Raw genomic sequence first — 18,747 nt, 5'->3', positions numbered from 1 at the left:
TGGCCTTTAGAGGCCAGATGCTCAAGTGTCAGATGCAATAGACTACCTTGTACCATTCTCTGTGAAATCAACACAACTCAAACTGTTCAATTCCCTCCTCAGAGGAGTTGCATCAGGTGTCCCATTTCCTGACAGCCACGTGAACTTGGAAATGACAGAACCCCTAGAAGCAGTGCCTCTTGTGTAAACATATAGCTCAACTCCAAGGTTATTATTTGCCAATAAAAACGAATATAATTGTCATCACCAGGGTAAGATAATATGAAGCCTGGCTTGAAATCCCTATAATAATGGACTATTTTCTTTACCTGCCTAAGAGCCCTGGCTGCTGACATCTTGACGAAGGACTGACTCATTCTGGTTGAGATCAGACAACCAGGGAGCAGGAACCAACTGCCCTAGGACCACCGTTTCTACTGGTCTTTGTAATTCCAATCTGAGTAAAGAAAAATGTTACTTCAGTCTATAGCCAGAAACCTAAAATAAGCAGAGGTTTAAAAATGTAGGAAAGGGCTTCCCTGATGGCTCAGTGGTTGAGAGTCCGCCTGCCGATGCAGGGGATGCGGGTTCATGCCCCGGTCCGGGAAGATCCCACATGCCGCGGAGCGGCTGGGCCCGTGAGCCATGGCCGCTGAGCCTGCGCGTCCGGAGCCTGTGCTCCGCAACGGGAGAGGCCACAACAGTGAGAGGCCCGCGTACCGCAAAAATAAATAAATAAATATAGGAAATATCTGGCTCTATTCATCTTCATTCCCTGCTTTTCTTTTCTTTTTGTTTTACCATAATTCTTCTAGTTCTTGTACTACCTCACAAAGTGCTTTAAAATATTTTTCTTTTATTGCTTTCTTTACATACACCCTTCCTTCTGGAAATGATTACTGTATATATTAATATACAACACATAATAATTACAAAGTCACCTAAACATTGTATATCCATCTGTATTTATTCTAGCTTTGCTATGATTCTTCTATTCTGATACCATGAAGTTAAAGGAATTGCTTTTCACTAACTCCTTTCTTTTCCAAAGTGATTACTGAATATGTTAAATCATATTAGACCTTAATTTTAGATTCCAACAATAATTGGACACATCCTAGGGTGTCCCCAAATGATCCCCGTGTCTCACGGCCTTGCTGTGACCTTCAGGGAAAGGGCTCTCTTGGCCTGCTCTCTTGCTGGGCCTTACAGGGCTCCTCTTCAAGACTGAATCACAAGTGAAAACAGACAACAGTTCAGACTTTTTGCCACTTGCTGGCTATTTGACTTTATGCAAAACAAACCTCTCACTACCTATCTCTGCAGGATTCTTGTGAGAATTAAAGAGAAAACCCTTTGCAGACTGCAAAGTGTAATACACACACTGGATCTTGAGTTATACATAATCTCATAGTCATACCTCTGTAATGTCACTTGATCTTTCAAAGTTCGGCTCAACCAGATTCTAGGAAGTCTTCCCTGATCTTTGCAACTTCTTACAGCACTTACTTATCTGTTTCACTAAACTGAGCAATTCCTGGGTTACTCAGTCGCGTGTAGGAGATCTTCTGTCTGCTGCTCTGTTTGCAGCAACGTCAGTGACCAACGGTGGGGAGGCACTTAAACCATCAGTTTAGCTACGCGTAGATCTCAGAGCGGAACAGAAAGTGTCATTGCTTAATTAAAATTAATGCACAGAGAAAAAGCGCACTACTGTCTACGGTTACCGTACACTAAAAATGAAGGGCTCTGAAACTCTAGCCAATGCATAGAAGAGGCTGTGACTTTCTTTAGCGTGTGTTTTGTGACGGGCTTTTCTGAGATCTAACTACTGTTGCCAGCCTGGAATTCACTATCACGGGAGGAAGTAAAGCTGGATGGGTGAGAGCCAATCCACAATTATGTAACCACTGCTTTGGGATATCCCATCCCTTTCCAAGTGGAGGAGTGGGCTGGGTGTGTGGAGAGCTACTTCTAATGCATCTAGACCTTACAATGCAAAAGATGGCCATTCACTCCAGGCTCTAGGCACAGCAGCTGGGTGATGAAAACTGCAATAAACTTAGAACTAATCTGTGCTTCAAAATGTTCCATCGAGGAGCACAAGCCTAGAGAACTAAAGCTCATGTCAAGAAAATGGTGCCAGCTAATCAGGAAAGACAGGCTGGCACTGGATTTTAAGAACCATCCACTGCACCTTGGGTAACACAAAGCGAGAGCAAGAGAATGCTGGATTTTCAGAGAATACACGCTCTGATTCCTCATTAAACACCATCTCGCCAACATGCCATTCAAGGAATGAGGCCCAGGTTAGAGCTGAACCCTGAGGCCTCGCACAAGCTTTCAGTACTCAGCTCAGTACTCAGCTCTAGTGCCACGTTCTCTGTAGTCAGAAGGGATTGGCACCAAGAGAAGATAGTGGCAGAATCTCTGGGCCTCATTACGGGCCTTGCCCCAGATCATAACATTCACGCCAGGTGGACTTTTTAAGGCAAGGCAAACAAAAACAATTTAAAAAAGTTCAACCTCCCTATAGGACATGGACCCTGTCCCACAAATCCTTCCTGTTGGACCTGTACAGTTAACATTCTTCTTCTATGCCCTTATCTTGGGCTAAAACAGTGGTTCTTAAAAAATGGGTAATAGTCACATGAAAAAATGATTATTTCACTAAGAAGCAAAGAAGTTTAAATTATAAAAACAAGATACATTTTCTGGTTACAAAATTAAAGTAACCAGTAAAGAAGTTTTAAGAAATGACAAAGTTCAATGGAAAAGAGAGTGGAGAGATCTTCTCAAATACTATTGCTTATGAAAATATAAATTGATTCAATCTTTCTGGAAAGCCATTTGTCAATATACTGAAAGCCTCCTAAATAGTCATAATCTCACACCCAGTGATTCTACTGGGTTGGCCAAAAAGTTCCTTCGGCTTTTAAGTAAAAATAAAAGACACATTTTTCATTTTCACCAAGAATTTTATTAAATGACGTATTCACCGTTTTGTTCCACTACCTTCTGCCATTTTTCAGGCAACATCATAATTCCATCTTCCCAAAACATTTTATCTTTTTGAGCAAAGAACTGTTCCAGGTGCCTTTTACAGTCTTCCAGGGAACTGAAGTTTTTTCCATTACGAGGATTTTGTAAAGACTGAAATAAATGGAAATCCGAAGGTGTTATGTCTGGTGAATATGGTGGATGAATCAGAACTTCCCAGCCAAGCAGTAACAGTTTTTGCCTGGTCATGAAAAAAACATGTGGTCTTGCGTTATCCTGATGGAAGATTATGCATTTTCTGTTGACTAATTCCAGACACTTTTCTTCAAGTGCTGCTTTCAGTTGGTCTAACTGGGAGCAGTACTTGCTGGAATTAATCTTTTGGTTTTCTGGAAGGAGCTCATAATAGAGGACTCCCTTCCAATCCCACCATATACACAGCATCACCTTCTTTGAAGACCAGTCTTGGTGTGGTTGGTGGTGGCTCATTTCATTTGCCCCACGATCTCTTCCGTTCCACATTATTGTACAGTATCCACTTTTCATCACCCATCACAATTTGTTTTAAAAATGGAACTTTTCATTACGTTTAAGTAGAGAATCGCATGAGGAAATACGGTAGAGAAGGTTTTTTTCGCTTAACTTACATGGAACCCAAACATCAAAGCAATTAACATAACCAAGCTGGTGCAAATGATTTTCAACACTTGATTTGGATATTTTGAGTATACTGGCTACCTCCCACGTGGTATAACATCGACTGCTCTCAATTAATGTCTTGATTTCATCGCTATCAACTTCAATTGGTCCACCCGACCATGGAGCATCATCCAGTGAGAAATCTCCAGCACGGAACTTCACAATCCTCTTTTGATACGTTTGATCAGTCACAGCACCTTCTCCATACACTGCACAAATCTTTTTTTGCATTTCAGTTGTGTTTTTACCTTTCTTGAAATAATAAAGCATAATGTGCCAACACTGTTGCTTTTCTTCTTCCATTTTCAATATTAAAGTGGCTACACAAAAATTCACCAGTTTTGATAAGCTTTTTTTAAAAATGCACGCTGATATGACAGTTGTCACAATACAGTCTAACAAAATTGCTTTGAATGAAGTTAAAGACAACTCAGCGCTACTAGAAGCATCTTACAGAAAATACCAAATGAACTTTTTGGCCAATCCAATATTTTGAAGGAACCTATCCTTAAGGGCATAACCAAAAGTTTAGACAAATGTTTAGACCACAAATATACTCACTGAAGCACTATCTGTAACAGCAAAAATTAGATCCATTGTAAATACGCAACATTAGGAACATGATTATGTAAACTGTGGTACAGCCACACATCTAATAAAATACTACACAGTCACTAAAGCTGTTTCCTAAGTGTTTTTTAAGTGATGCGAGAAAATCCTTTTGAAACAAGATCAAACGGAGGAAAGCGGGGGAGTATAAAATTTCATGTGCCATGATTTTTACTAATATGATATAAATGTATATGAGAATGAATGAAATGATATAGTCTAAAATTTTAACACAAGCTATTCCCTGAGTTTATGAGGTTAAGATTACACGATGAGATAGTCAATAAATAATAGTCTCCAATCCTGGCTCTGGCTTCCTGATTGGCCTTGAAAAAAGTTACTTTACCTCTTTGTATCTGGTTTTCCAATGAGTAAAATCATAATAATTATAGTAACCCTCAGAGTTGCTGGGAGAATTTGATAATGCTGAAAGCCTTACTATGCATAAATGAGGAAATGAATTATGTAGTTAGAGTAGTATTTAACACAGACTTCTAAGACTCACATGTCTTACTCCATAGCCCCTTTCACTAGAAGAAAACAAAATGCCCTCTGCACCCCAATCCCACCCAGGGCTCCACAGACAGGGCTTTGACCACAAACACACAACTGCTGGGAATCACATAAATTAAATATATTTAAGAAAAAGAAAAAGATACCAAGACTCAAGACTCTGCCCCATGTTTCTCAATGGTATTATCAGCTCGTTCTGAGTCTAATTCAGGACACAGCCAGGGTGGTCAGGGCATAGCCAAGGATCTTAACGGCATGAAGGTAGCAGATAAACAAATAGCACCAGAGGCAGAACCTGCAAGGCACTCGCTCTGCCAGCATGACAAATGTGGACCTTGGCAAAGCAGGGATGAAACTCGGGGGGTACTCCCCAAGGGCCAAACCAGGCTCTATAGCTGATGTTGCCATGACAAAAGCTATGACAAAAGGATATTCTATAGCTACAAACTCCTCAGGGGAAGGGTCTGGCTTTCCCAAAACAGCTGTCACGAGGACATGATCAGGTGATCTTTTCCAGCCACTTTTCCTCGTCAGAAGAACATGATTTACATGAAAGCAGGCCCAAGAGCCAAAGAATCACTGTGGGAAGCCGGGAGAAAGGAAGATCCTAAGAAGGGAGGACAGGAGGAAGAACAGAGGGGTGTAATACCTCAGGAAACTCCAGTAGCTTTCTTGTTTAAAAAAAACATTTCTTACCTTTTGAACAAATCTTGCAGCAAATGGTGTCTTTGGGCAGGTGATCCAACCAAGGGAAAGTAGCAGAGGCCAGGAACAGGGTACTGACACCAAACAACCATTCCGCAGAATGTGGCAGAAACAAAAATCTCCCCAACCACAAACAGCCCCAGGTTATCTATAATCATCTTTACTCAGGACCGAACTTTTTAGGTATCACTTATTATTCTCTATATTCTACTTGACTTGAAGCATATGCTACACTCTCTAGACCACTCTCATGAGCTCAAAAGCTACATTTCGTGGTACTGCCATAAAAGGAACCCCTTCTTCTAGATTATTAAAGACGTGTACATCTTCACGAATAACAGTTTCTTTTTTAACTCCTTCGGGGTAGGTTTGGAGGAGAGGATAGGGTGTACAATACTGTTAACTGCAGCCAGCAATCGAATAACAGGGCCCAGAAACAGGGGGTTAATTCTCCAAAGGAACAGATATCAATACTACCTGTTCCTCTCATACTAATACAATGTCCCTGAGAACGTCTCAGATCTCATTCTGAGGCTTTAGCAGAATTCAGGTAGCATCAGAAATTCAAGAATAGGATGGAACCATGATATTACAGACAGTCTCAGGGTTCTGGACATCTGGCTAAGGGGACGTTTTGTCCCACCTAAAGTCCAGTCTAGAAAAGCTGCCTGTAGCTCAGAAGTTCCTTGACAAGGCAGCCAGGTGGTAAATTTAGAGATTAGATTATTTTTTTCCTGACTGAAAATAATCAACACATCTGGCATTACATACACGGATTCCCTTCTATGACTGCTGTCAGAAAAAACTGTGCAAGACTTGGAAATGAGCAAAACATAGATTACTGGGTATTGCCCTTCCAGGCTGTCTGTGTCTCAGTGCCTTTCAGCTATTTTCCTGTAAGCTGTAGGAAACTAATAGTAATACAAGTGATTCTTGTCCATAGAAATGAAAATGAATTTTGTCCTCTCCCTTTCTCAAGAAGCTGGTTTTGCAAATTAATTTCAGCATTCCTCATTGCCTATATAGATGTCTGCTTTCTGAATTCTCCGTGGAACCAGATCTTACTGGTTCTCTCATTAATTAATGAGTTCATTAAAATCTTTAACACATGTTCATTTTATACCTGTATAGTAGTGATGATTTTGCCATTAAAAATTATTATCCTTTAATACTGAACAAAAACACTGTTTCTAAAAAGTGACAAATTCTCCCAGTAGCCAACTCTTAACCACTAAGAGTAGCTGAAATGTTTAGATTAAAAAGCTTTAGGGCGGGGCTTCCCTGGTGGCGCAGTGGTTGGGAATCCGCCTGCCGATGCAGGTTCGTGCCCCGGTGCGGGAGGATCCCACGTGCCGCGGAGCGGCTGGGCCCGTGAGCCATGGCCGCTGGGCCTGCGCGTCCGGAGCCTGTGCTCCGCAATGGGAGAGGCCAGGACAGTGAGAGGCCCGCGTGCCACAAAAAAAAAAAAAAAAAAAAAAAGCTTTAGGGCCTCAGACAGATATCCAAATTGCTTTAGATACAAAAGCATGAAACTTCCCATTTTCAGTATTCCTGATTTTGGATAGATCCTCAGAAATATCCAGGTGAGGTACAACTGATGCTCCTTATTTCCAAGAGGCCTTGGAGTCAGATGGCCTGGGTTTGTGGTCCATTTATTACAAGCTTGTATGATTTGGGGAAATTTCCTTAACCTCTTTTTTTTGGTAACTCTTTTTATTATGGTAAAATACATATAATATTGATCATTTTAGCCGTTTGAATTGTACAATTCCGTGGCATTAAATACATTCACAATGTTGTTGTAACCTTCACCGCTATCTATACCCCAAATTTTTTTTTTTTTGCGGTACGCGTGCCTCACTGTTGTGGCCTCTCCCGCTGCGGAGCACAGGCTCCGGATGCACAGGCTCAGTGGCCATGGCTCACGGGCCCAGCCGCTCCGCAGCATGTGGGATCTTCCTGGACCGGGGCACGAACCCGTGTCCCCTGCATCAGCAGGCGGACTCTCAACCACTGTGCCACCAGGGAAGCCCTTGCATTCTTAAATCTTAATAACATCTATGGACAAATGACAAATCACCAAAACACGTAATCATTACTTTGATTTGCCAAGAAACTATCAGGTCTTTAATACTGGCTTTGTCAAGTAAATATAAAGATTTTTAATAAATGAAAATTAAGTATGTGACAAAATTATTACCAAATGATTAAAATTTTTTCTTGAAAGTTGAATCCAATCACACTGGGCTCCTGCATCTTGAAGCAGCAGCAAAATGAAACTTACAGATTGGTTGAAGTATATTTGTGTGCAGGGCGTAGGACGTGTATTACTAGGTATATTAACAGGTAGTTGGCAGAGAGGTCGTGTATGAACCAATGAATGGGAATACTGTTTACATCTCAATTCCTCAGCATACATGGGTATGTAAACATGGATCCAGACCCCATTTAGGCATGAAGAGAGATTTGTATGGCTGCAGTTATAAAACTACTTTTTTTTAAAAAAAAAAACAAGTCTACTTTACAAATTTAGATGAGATGCTGAGGTTATAAGTGGCTTTGTTATTTCTTACAAGATAATAGAAGTATGTGGCTCAAAGCTAAATTGACTATAGATAAAAAGCATTTGAGAGCCTTCTCTCAGGAAGGCAGAAAGGGGAAAACAAAATATCTAAAAACAAATCAGAGAAACCTGAATATTTTCAACTATATAATTTGTCTGTCAGTTTCAGGTTAATCTTTTCCAAAAAACCATCTTCCCAGCCAGAGGAAGTGTGCTACACGCAACTGAGATTCAAGTTACTGACCCTGGCTGCCAAAGCATTTGTGCCTGCATATTTTCAATCTGTTTTTCTTTCTTTCTTTTTTTTTTTTTTAAATGAACTAGTTGTAATGGGGAAATCTGTGGATCAAATGCCCAGAAAAACCTTCATGCTAGCAATAAAATATTTTAAGTCCTTTCTGCCAATATTTTCTTTAATATTTTGGGGACGATAATACAACCTTAACATTACCAAATACATTTTCTTTCAAGTTTTACCTACTAAACATTTCTATATAATAACTGTTGAGATACAGATGGACATTAGGATTGTGAACCATTTCTCAATTTTAGTAATAGTTATCTATTCATAAAAATAAAGAACATCAAAAAAGGTATCTGGAAAACATTTGTTTTTCCATCTATTTACCTATTCAAATCAATTCTGAGATGTAAATAAATGACCATTTTATCTCGATTTACTAAAAGCAACTTTTAAAAGCTACAATATTTATAACAAATAAAATGAAGCTTTCAATGATCAAGTCAATGCCTCTACAGCACTTTAAAAACCATCATTTATCCCACATCTAAAAATTATTTGTTTATATATCTATCTCCCCCCGTGGACTACATACTTGCTAGAAGTTCTCTTTCATCTCCTTCCCAGAATCCAATCTAGAACCCGGCATACCATAAGTATTCAGTGACTGTTAGCTGACTCACTTACTGAATAAATTAGTATTATACAAAGGTCCAAGACATAGGACCCTAACTTTATACCAGACAAGAGAGCTTGTACCGTCTCCCACGCGTTTTTTTTGCATTAATAAATCTCATTTCCTGTGTTAGAGATTCAGAAAATAGTCTTGGAGAATTACTTGGATTAGCAGTTAAGATGCAGACACCATCTGTAGTGTTGTTGTTTTTTTTGTAGTATTTTTTAAAAGTATTGTTTTATCATCTTGTAACTTAAGGCTGGTTTTGATAATATATGTCAATGACACCCAAAGGCCACTGTATCTTCCTATATGATTCATTAAATGGAACAATGACTTTTTAGTTTTTAGACAATATTTGATTTTCCTGTTTCCAAATAGAGTTTAAATAACAAACGTTTGTCTCCTATCTTACGTAAGTAGGATTTTTCCTTTATTACAGCTTCCTTCCAGTCTACATAGGCAAACAAATCTCTTAAACCAGGCCAGTATTGAAGAGGGAACAAACAGTAAATCAGCATAAATGTAAGAACAGAATATCTTCATGATACCGGCAGTAGATACCAATATAACACTTTCATCTCAAACTTGAACACCACTTGATTTTAGATGTATGGACACAACATGCTGCCTAATATCCCTACAAATGCAAAGGATTTAGCATAGAAAGTCTTAAGCTAAATTTAATTAGATCTTGGTTTGCAAAATCCAATTAGCTGTAACAGAACCCTACAAACCCCCAAAGCTTTAGAATCAGCAAGCCAGGTAGGTGCCCTGGTACTAAAACTCTCTCTGAAGTCCATATTCCTTAACAGTTAACCTTAGTTGTTCCTTTGACTATTAGAAAATTTTATTTGTCCCGAGTCACTAATACAATCAAAGGAAAGATAAGCATGAACAGATGAAGCAAGACTTTAAATACTAAAAATGCAAAATGAATCAAAACTTGTTAGCCCTATCTGTGCAACCTGGGTCTTTAATAAGAACTCAGCTTAAGTTTGATGGATGGATACTCAACAGCACAAACTTAAATGCTGGCTTAGAAAAATCCTTCTGATAATAAAGCGTCTTAGATTGTGATGACTACTGAACTGCTACAAGCCTTTTAAATCAGTAAATTCTGTAAGGATGTGCAGAAATTCTCAAAGTTGCTGCTTAAAGATTAGGAAAATGTAGGCCAATTTAAATTCGGCCCCCATAACAACACTAAAACTGTGGCTCGTCACACTGTATTCAAAGACCTCTTAACATCAGACGTAGGCGTATCTTCAGAAACTAAAAATCTGACTTCTGAGTATTATTATAACAATTTAAAATAAACAGCCCAAGCATCTGGTCTGTGGTTTCTGGGTTCAGAGGCAAACATACAAATTACTCTCTCTTTTTTGTTCTAACTCTAGCCAGAAAGGAAGATATGGGATTTGGGTTAAAATGTTCGAGGATTTTTATATGTAACTGGAGCCAAGTAATAAGAAACGACTCAATTATCCTCACTTTATTAAAAACAGCTAACAAAGTTTTTATGTCCTCAAACAAAACAAAACAAGAACAATATCAACAAAATCCACATTAAAAGCTGACAAGTAAAGGTTGCTTCCATTGTTACTGAAGAATCATTCATTTGCTTGGGGGTCTTATTAAGCTTTTCTCCCCTGAAGGTCCAGCCAACAGAGTTATACAACTATTCTTAACTGTTCCTGCAGCACAGAAATTTCCACTCTCTGTTAACAACCCAAACCACAGGTCTTCTTTAAAACTCTAAACAAACTATTTCAATCTTCAGGAATGGGGGTTGTATTAATAGAAACGAAATGTATAATAACCTTCTTTAAAATAAGTAAAAAAAAAAAAAATCTGTGAGAGCCAGCCTTCAAGATGGTCCCCAATGATCCCTGCTCCCATGGAGTGCCATCTCTCACAGGGTTGGTCTGTATGACGAACGGAATGTGGCAGAAGTGAGGATTATAAAAGCCTGCAGCTTCTGTCTTGGGCTCTCTGTTTCTCCCTTTTGCACAGCACACTCTCTGGGGAAGCCAACAGCCGTGTCCTGAGCCTAGGAAGAGGCCTAAGTGGAGAGAACCTCAACATCTGGCCAACAGTCAGCAAGGAACCTAGGTTGCTATGAGATATTGTGATTTTAAGAAGTGTTTCTCATCTGTATCTGCCCATCATCCAGGCTCACAGTTCCCAAAGCCTTTAGAATATCCTAAGTGTTGACAGTGATAAAGCTGTCTTTTGTTATGTGAATGAGGTGACTTTTAGGGGCACCTAGGATGGGTGCTGGTTGCCAGGAGATTAGAGGGTTGAAACTTTCTGTCCCACCCACTGGTATCTGGGGAGGGGGGAAGGGTCTGAGGTTGAATCAGTCGCCACTGGCCAACAATCTAGTCAATCATGACTAAGTAACAAAGCCTCCATAAAACCCCCAAAGGACAGCTTTTTGGTCCATTTTTGGAGAGCTTCCCTGTGCCAGGGTGCCAGGCCCCAGGCTCCACGACGATGTGGTCTCCTTTGTTCCGAACCTCACCCTATGAAGCTGATTCGTATCCTTTAATATCCTTTTATAATAAATTGGTAATCTAGTGGGTAAAAGGGGGCATCTCCTGAGTTTGGTGACACGTTCTAGCAAATTAAGCCCAAGGAGGGGGTCGTGGGAAACTCCAATTTGAGCCAGTCAGTCCGAAGTATAGGGAATGACCCTGGTGTATGACCTGCCTCTAGTGGAGGGCAGTCTTGTGAGACTGAGTCCTTTGCCTGTGGAATCGGATGCTGTCTCTAGGTAGGTAAGTGTCAGAATTGAGTTGAATTCTTAGACACCCAGCTGGCATCCCAGAATTGCTTGCTGGTGTGGGGAAGCCTCCACATACACAGTGGAATTGGGTGGGTCTCGGAACCTTTTCAGCTAACAGCCATATCAGTGAGCCTGGAGGCAGATCCGCCCTGAGCTGAACCTCCAGTTGGCTGACAGCTTGACCAGAACCTCATAACTACCCAGCTAAACTGCTCCTGGATCCCTGACCCACAGACACAGTGAGATGATAAACGCTTGCTAACTGATTTACTAAGTTTTGGGGTAATCTGTTACACAGCATTGAATAATGTAAAATCCAATAGATAAAGGGAAGATCCTGCAACAGTTAGAAGACTGCTCCAAGAAGTCAAAGACAAAAGAATTTAGCAAAAAGTTACACAAAGCTCAGAGGTTACTTCCTGAAAACATTATATATAGTATTTTCCATTAAAATAAGAAATTCATGACATTAGACAAGAGAATGGATATGCTTCAGATTTGGCGATGACTAGTAGGAAAAAAAAAAAAAGAGCTGAAAGGATCAAACCCACTTGTTTCTCCTGCAGGAACAGCTTCCTGTTTTGGTTACAAAGGATTCATGCTTAAAATAACCATCGTAAAGCATGCTGAGGGTCTGAGAAGTCAATGGCAGGAAGCCACAACAAAGAGCCCTGAATGCAGCCCGACAGAAGATGATTCCTCCGGAGAAAGGACCCAAGAAAGGCTAAGGAAAAAGCTACCCTAGCAAATGAGTGGCATGTAAAGTGAGGAAGGCCCATCAGAATGCGGCTCTCCTCTCAGCATCTGCCCCCCGCCCCACTCCAGCAATGAGCAGACTTGCTAAAGAGGCAGGCAGGATACCTCTCCTCCAGCCGGCATACTCTTGCTGACAGCCAAGAGTGTGGTGACCCAGGAAAATTAAGCTAATGAAGGAGGAGAATAGTGCTGTAAACTTTGAATATTTTATTTTGATGCATTTTTAACTGTGAAGTCTGGAAAGGATACACCAAAAATTAAGGATATTATATCTGCCTGTTTCCACTATATGAGGTTGATTTCACTGTCCTACATAAGGCAAACATATCAGAGAAACAATACATGTTGAAATGCAATTCAGTCAAACTGGGACCCAGACTGAACTAGAGAAACTCCTAGAGTTAGATTTGTGGTCTAGCCAGCCCAATGTTTTGTGGCCAGTGGGGGCCCAGGGCATCTATCATGAGAGGATAGGCATGTTTTCACTGACATCAAATCCTAATGCTTGTGATTCATACCACCCAACCACTTAGCCCTTTTTCCAATCTACAGCTTCTATTTTCTTATGGACTGGGAAGTAGACAGCTAACTTTATAAAGATGTGTCTGTTAACAGAGTCAAATAGGCAAGGCTTAGTGTTTATTGGGGAATTCTGTGAAGGGACTTATGAATCAAATCAGGGTCAAACCAGACAGCTGCTGAGAATCCTACTCAAGTAAGATTTTATAATAGTCAATCAAGTCACCCAAAGGTACGAAACAAAGGCTATAGAGACTGGTAATTCTTCATAGGCATTTTTTCTACCTCCTTTGTCTGTCGTCACTATTTCTATTCAACATCTTCCTGGAGGTCCCTGCTAGTTCATTAGGAAAGAACCGAAATAAAAGGTATAATGATCAGAAAGGAAAAAGTAAAAACTGACATTATTTGCATTTGTGATAACTGATGGTATGTGTAGAAAATCCAGAAGAGTCTACAGTAAGAATTAATAAGTCAATTTGGCAAGTTTGCTGGATACAAGTCAATGTAGTATTCCCATATACTAGCAACCAAAAAAACTAGAAAATTAAAAATACTATTTATAATGATACACACACATAACACACACATACAAGGATCAATTAACTAGGAATATATTCAATATCGAAAGAAAAATATGCAAAAGCTCACCACTGAAAACTATTAAAACACTTAAAAACATTTATTAAGACAAATAAATGAAGCTAGTCATGAACTTGAAGACTTGATAATATCAAATTGTCAATTCTCCCCAAACTAATTTACAGATTCAACGCAATCACAATCAAAATATCAGAAGGTGTTATTTATTTATTTACTTATTTATTGGTAGAGATTGACAAGCTGATTCTAAAATTAACACAGATATTTGACGGACCTACAATAGCCAAGGCAATCCTGGAGAAAAACAAACCTGGAGGATTTACACTATCAGGTATCAAGACTAAATGAGATGCAGTCGTTCTTGAAACCATGTTTGATGCTGCCACTGGAAATTTCATCCAAAGTACCCACCCCCACTTACCATAAGTCAGCTAGTTTAATTCATTTTTCCTTTAAGTGTTTATCTAAGATCTCCATAACATAACCACATACATATTGCTTTAAGTGACATTTAAAAAGCTTATTCAAAATAACATCTAACACACTTCATGAATAACTGCTAAACCCGTTAATTTTGTCTCTTTCTTTCCTAAGCAATTTTTCAGGTGACTTCGATGACGACAGTTAAGAAACTAACATCTTGAGGTACATTAAGTTTAATGTAGCTTCTCCAATGAACACCGTATTTTTCAAAAATAATTGAGAGTGCTCCATATTCTGAGAAACTTTATAAAGATTGGTTATAAAGTGAATCTTTCTTTGCTGAGGATAATTTTTGATGAAAAAATCTCATTAGATATTAACTGGACATATATGGTACATGAGTGACTGAACAAATGGACATATGCCTAACGCTTTAGAGAGAAACATCCAAATCTGCAAAACTGAATACATGGAACATGTGTGTCCTTGGCTAAAGGCAGGCAAAAGCAGAATAAAACTTTAGCCGCAAACTTTTATCTTTCAACCTAATATCCCAGAAAGGAAAAGGGCAATTCAGAACACACTAATAACATACAGAAAAACATAGGCAGTGCTGCTTTTATGAAATAATTCCCATACTTTATAGGGAAGTGACCGAAACCATAAGTATTCCTCCTCTAACACAAATCAATTGGAAATCTCACCCGCCTTCTAAACTCTGTTATTTGTTCTGACAGTTAAGACCCCACAAACACAAAGACAACTGTTCACAGACCAGTATTTCTGGGCCTACTCCAGAAAGTTTGTTCGATATGCTGAGGTTTCTGCCTGTCTTTAAAGCTTGTGGCCTGAAATTACTTTTCTTCCTGGCAGCAACTCCAGGTCCAGCAATACTTTTAACATTAAAAATAGCTCCCTCACTGCACTACTTGAAATTTCTAAAACAACTTCTATTTTAGACTCTAATTTTATGTAATTCATTTCTTAATGAGCAACTTTCAGTTACTAAGCTAGCTGCATTTGAACTTTGTGGCATGAGAACCCAATAGAGACTTTTTTTTGGTAGAAATTTTCCTTTTGGCTTGGTTGAGGTCATAAACATCAATTCAGGATACCTTATAATTATTTTACTAAAATCTGGAAGAGAGTCACCTACATACTCCAGGGTATCTTACAATGTAAGACCCAGCTTGGAGTCCATGTATCTCTAATAAGAACTACAATCAAAATCATCCTCTCAAGAGACAAGTACTTGTCCTAATTAGTTATTCATATGGGTGTCCTAGGTAATATCTTAACCACCCAAGTCTGCTTAACTATGTTATCTTTTACGATTTGTTCTGTGAATCATGGATTTAAAAAAAAAAAAACAAATAAATGTTACCATGAAACACTGGATGTTCTCACACGGTTCACAAGCTGACCAAGTTCTTGAGTATTTCTGGGTTACCTTTAAATAGCTAATGTGGTCACAGACATTATTAGAAATATGCTAATGGATGTATATAAGCACTGTATAACTATGGAACGCTTCTCTTAACATCAAATCCCTCTGTATGTGTTATTATAAATTCCAAAATAAACTGTCTAAATCCTAAACACAATTTTCAAAATGTGTTAACCAGATAAACTCATTTCACTCTCTGCCTTTGTATTATATCACAGACAAGAACAAAAGGACACAGGCTCGGGTGCCAGAGGCCACAGTACGAAGGGAGGGTTCTAAGAATAAAAAGGGGAAACTCATGAGGATCTAGCCCTTATATTTAGAAAGGGAAAAAAGATTAAAAAAACATTAGTTCTACACTGTCACTGTCAGCTACACCGAGTGACACAATTCTTAATAGGCTATCACTCACCTAGGGTACTTTTTAAAAATTCAGATTTCTGAAAATGGTGGTCTGAACATGTGTTTATCTTTAAACTTCCTCTCCAAATCCTATTAAAATGACAAGAAACAAACAAACAAAAAGAATAAACCCACAAGAACAAAAAGAGTAAGAAAGAAGAAAAGAGATGCTGACAACATTTTGGATAAGTGCAAGTAGATGGGCAAGAAGTAATAAACACTTAGCAGGCTAGAAAATGTGGAAACTTTAATGTCTGTGAGGGTGGGGGTGCGGTGGTTATCCACAAAGGCTCAGGAATTTGAGGTACTCCTGAAAAGATGGGTGAGAAGTGGGACTAAAGACAACAAGTTTTTTCAGTCTCTGTAAGAAATAATTATGGGTTTAAGATCCCTCTCCTACTCCACATAACAAGGGCCCCCCCACCCCGCCCATTCAACAGAAGGTGGGAGGTTCACTCTCTGGAGAAATGAACCAGTGAGGTTCTAGGCACAGTGCGAGCAGGAGTGCAACACATGTGAGGAAGAGGAGGATTTGGGAAAGTCTACTCTTTGGATGATACTGTGGTTGAATGTACTGCGCTTAGCAATAGAAGGAGAAGCAGGGAAGATGTTTCACTGCATCTGTTCTACTGAGCTTACCACAAACTATATGGTTTGTGATTTGGTTCTTCAGCCATATTCATCAAAGTCCTTTCTAGAAAGACCTATGGAAATGGTAGAACATCTAATAAGTCTCTTTACTATGAAAGAGTAAAGAGATTCTCTACTGCTCAAGTCATGTGTGTGAAAGCAAATTTTGGCAACTACGCAGCAGCATGGCCTGGGGCAAGAAGTTAAGACATTTTAACTGGGCACCGAAGGAAATGTCCACATGTCATTAACTCGAGGAATAGACTCCTTCCCTTTTTTTCCTTGTCACCACCTCCACAATTCTTTTTCAAAGAAAAAATAGTTTAAATTACATCTTAAATGTGTATCTATCAAAGAAAATGTGTGAGAAAAATATTACACATGAAGCTATTCCAGAGAACAAAGATCTGCCCCTGCAGTACTTGGACAGCTTGGATTTTTTTTTTTTCTCTTTTCTTTTTACTGTTGTAGCAACTTTCTATGCTATAAATATTGAATGACTTAACAATCTGGATCAGAAGGAAAAATGAGAACGCCAGAACCCAAACATAAAGTGTACCATCATTACAAAGCTGGAGAAAAAATATCCCTAAAGCATTAATACTAAGTATTATTCCTGCTCAAACTCTGTATTATTTGTAGAAAAGAATCCTCTTGATAAAATACATCAACCATTAAGTTTTACTTACTCACTGGATGCACTTACCAGTTGAGAAACATGTGCCATTGCTCCAAGGACCACCCCACACTATCCCTCCACATCCAACTTTTTTTGCCATTTACCCCTAGCCACCAAGCCTGTAGGCACCAGATCAAAGTCACAGACCTTCTCCCTCAGCCACATCAGGACGGTCCAACCTGGCCTCTCTGTGCTGTCCCTCTGCCACCTTCACAGCAACAGCTCGGCAAATGGCCCCCAGCTTCCTGTCCAGAGAGCGAACCCCTGCCTCTCTGGTGTACCTGTCATCAAAGAAAAATATTTTATTTTTGGCTAAACACCACCTGTAAAAATAGAAGTCATGTGATTAACAACTACCCTAAAGGAAGTGTACGTTTAAAAGTTTATTACAGTTTCTTGAGTACTAACTGCCTCACCTTTAAAAATTCTTCTGTATTCTTATTTCTTAAATATTCAGAGTATTTCCAGCTACAACTTTTCCTTTTATATAGAATATCTTGGACCATTACACTATACTTAAAAGTGAATTATTGGTTCTTCAATTTATAGCGCCAAAGTAAATTTAGCAGCACATAAAACATGATTTACTCCTTGATGATATGTGTAAGTGCTTTCTTAAAATCTGTCGATTTAAGAAAATTCTGATAAATTTATTATACATGAAACATTGCTGAAAGAATCAGAAAAATAATTTTTTTTCCAAACTAAAGCAAAAATAATTGGAGACAGAAATCTAGTCTTTACCTGGAACTGTGCTAATTACCTCTATTTAGTGTCTTTTCATTGTAGAGACTTCTAAAGAAAGAAATATGCTAATGATGCAAGCATTGTGATATAGTGGAAAAGGTTCTAAATGTGGTTAAGCAGAGCTGTCTTAAAAAACATACACGTTAGACTCAAATTCCATAAGCCACTTCATCATCCTTTATACAGTACAATCATTTTTGGCCACCCAGCTCTGAATGGGTTTGAATGGACAGCATCAGCTAGAGAATGCAGTTTTATCTGAAAAACTGGATTTGATTAGGCAGTCAGACATATATTCAAGACTCTGGGGAAGCAGATTTTTTAAGTTCTGAGAAAAGACAAATAAAATTCTTGGCTAAACACTCTAAAGTAAAAAACTAATTTCAATCAAAGGAATAGGAAGATAAAGGAATAAAATCCATATTATACAAATGCATGTAATTTCACTAAGAAAGAAAATAGGGAGGCACGTTAAAAATAAACAAACCAACATGTAAAAACAAAAACAAAAACCCAATGTAGCTTCCTAGACAACTATTTGATGAGCTCAGATGAAAGGGTTTGGACAAAAGATGAAAGAGAAGGTCCTGAAGATGCTTACAGAGGGATGGTCTGAACATGCAGAAATGGTACCAGGAAGTTCAGAATGAACTGGAGCTTGCCAAAAATAATAAGCACGTCAACAACAACAAAAAAAAACTTTTTTTTGGTTTGGAACAATCATGGGCTAGGAACTAATGCAGACAGTATAATATTAACAGCGAC

The 18,747-nt window shown here is 38.9% G+C and overlaps 1 protein-coding gene across 2 annotated transcripts in view; it reads right to left on the bottom strand.

The window, feature by feature from the left end:
• The window catches only part of LONP2 (lon peptidase 2, peroxisomal), a 95,772-nt gene that overhangs the window by 13,377 nt on the left and 63,648 nt on the right, over window positions 1–18,747 (bottom strand). For both annotated transcript variants that reach the window (XM_030833046.2, XM_060288284.2), the window contains one exon: window positions 17,383–17,516. In XM_030833046.2, the coding sequence (XP_030688906.1) occupies window positions 17,383–17,516 (134 nt within the window). The remainder of the gene's footprint in view (window positions 1–17,382; window positions 17,517–18,747) is intronic.

This window comes from Globicephala melas, chromosome 19, assembly GCF_963455315.2.
Source record: "Globicephala melas chromosome 19, mGloMel1.2, whole genome shotgun sequence".
NCBI classification, from domain to species: domain Eukaryota; kingdom Metazoa; phylum Chordata; class Mammalia; order Artiodactyla; family Delphinidae; genus Globicephala; species Globicephala melas.
The sequence above is the reverse complement of the archived record's forward strand: the minus strand, read 5'-3'. Positions and strand labels throughout refer to the sequence as shown.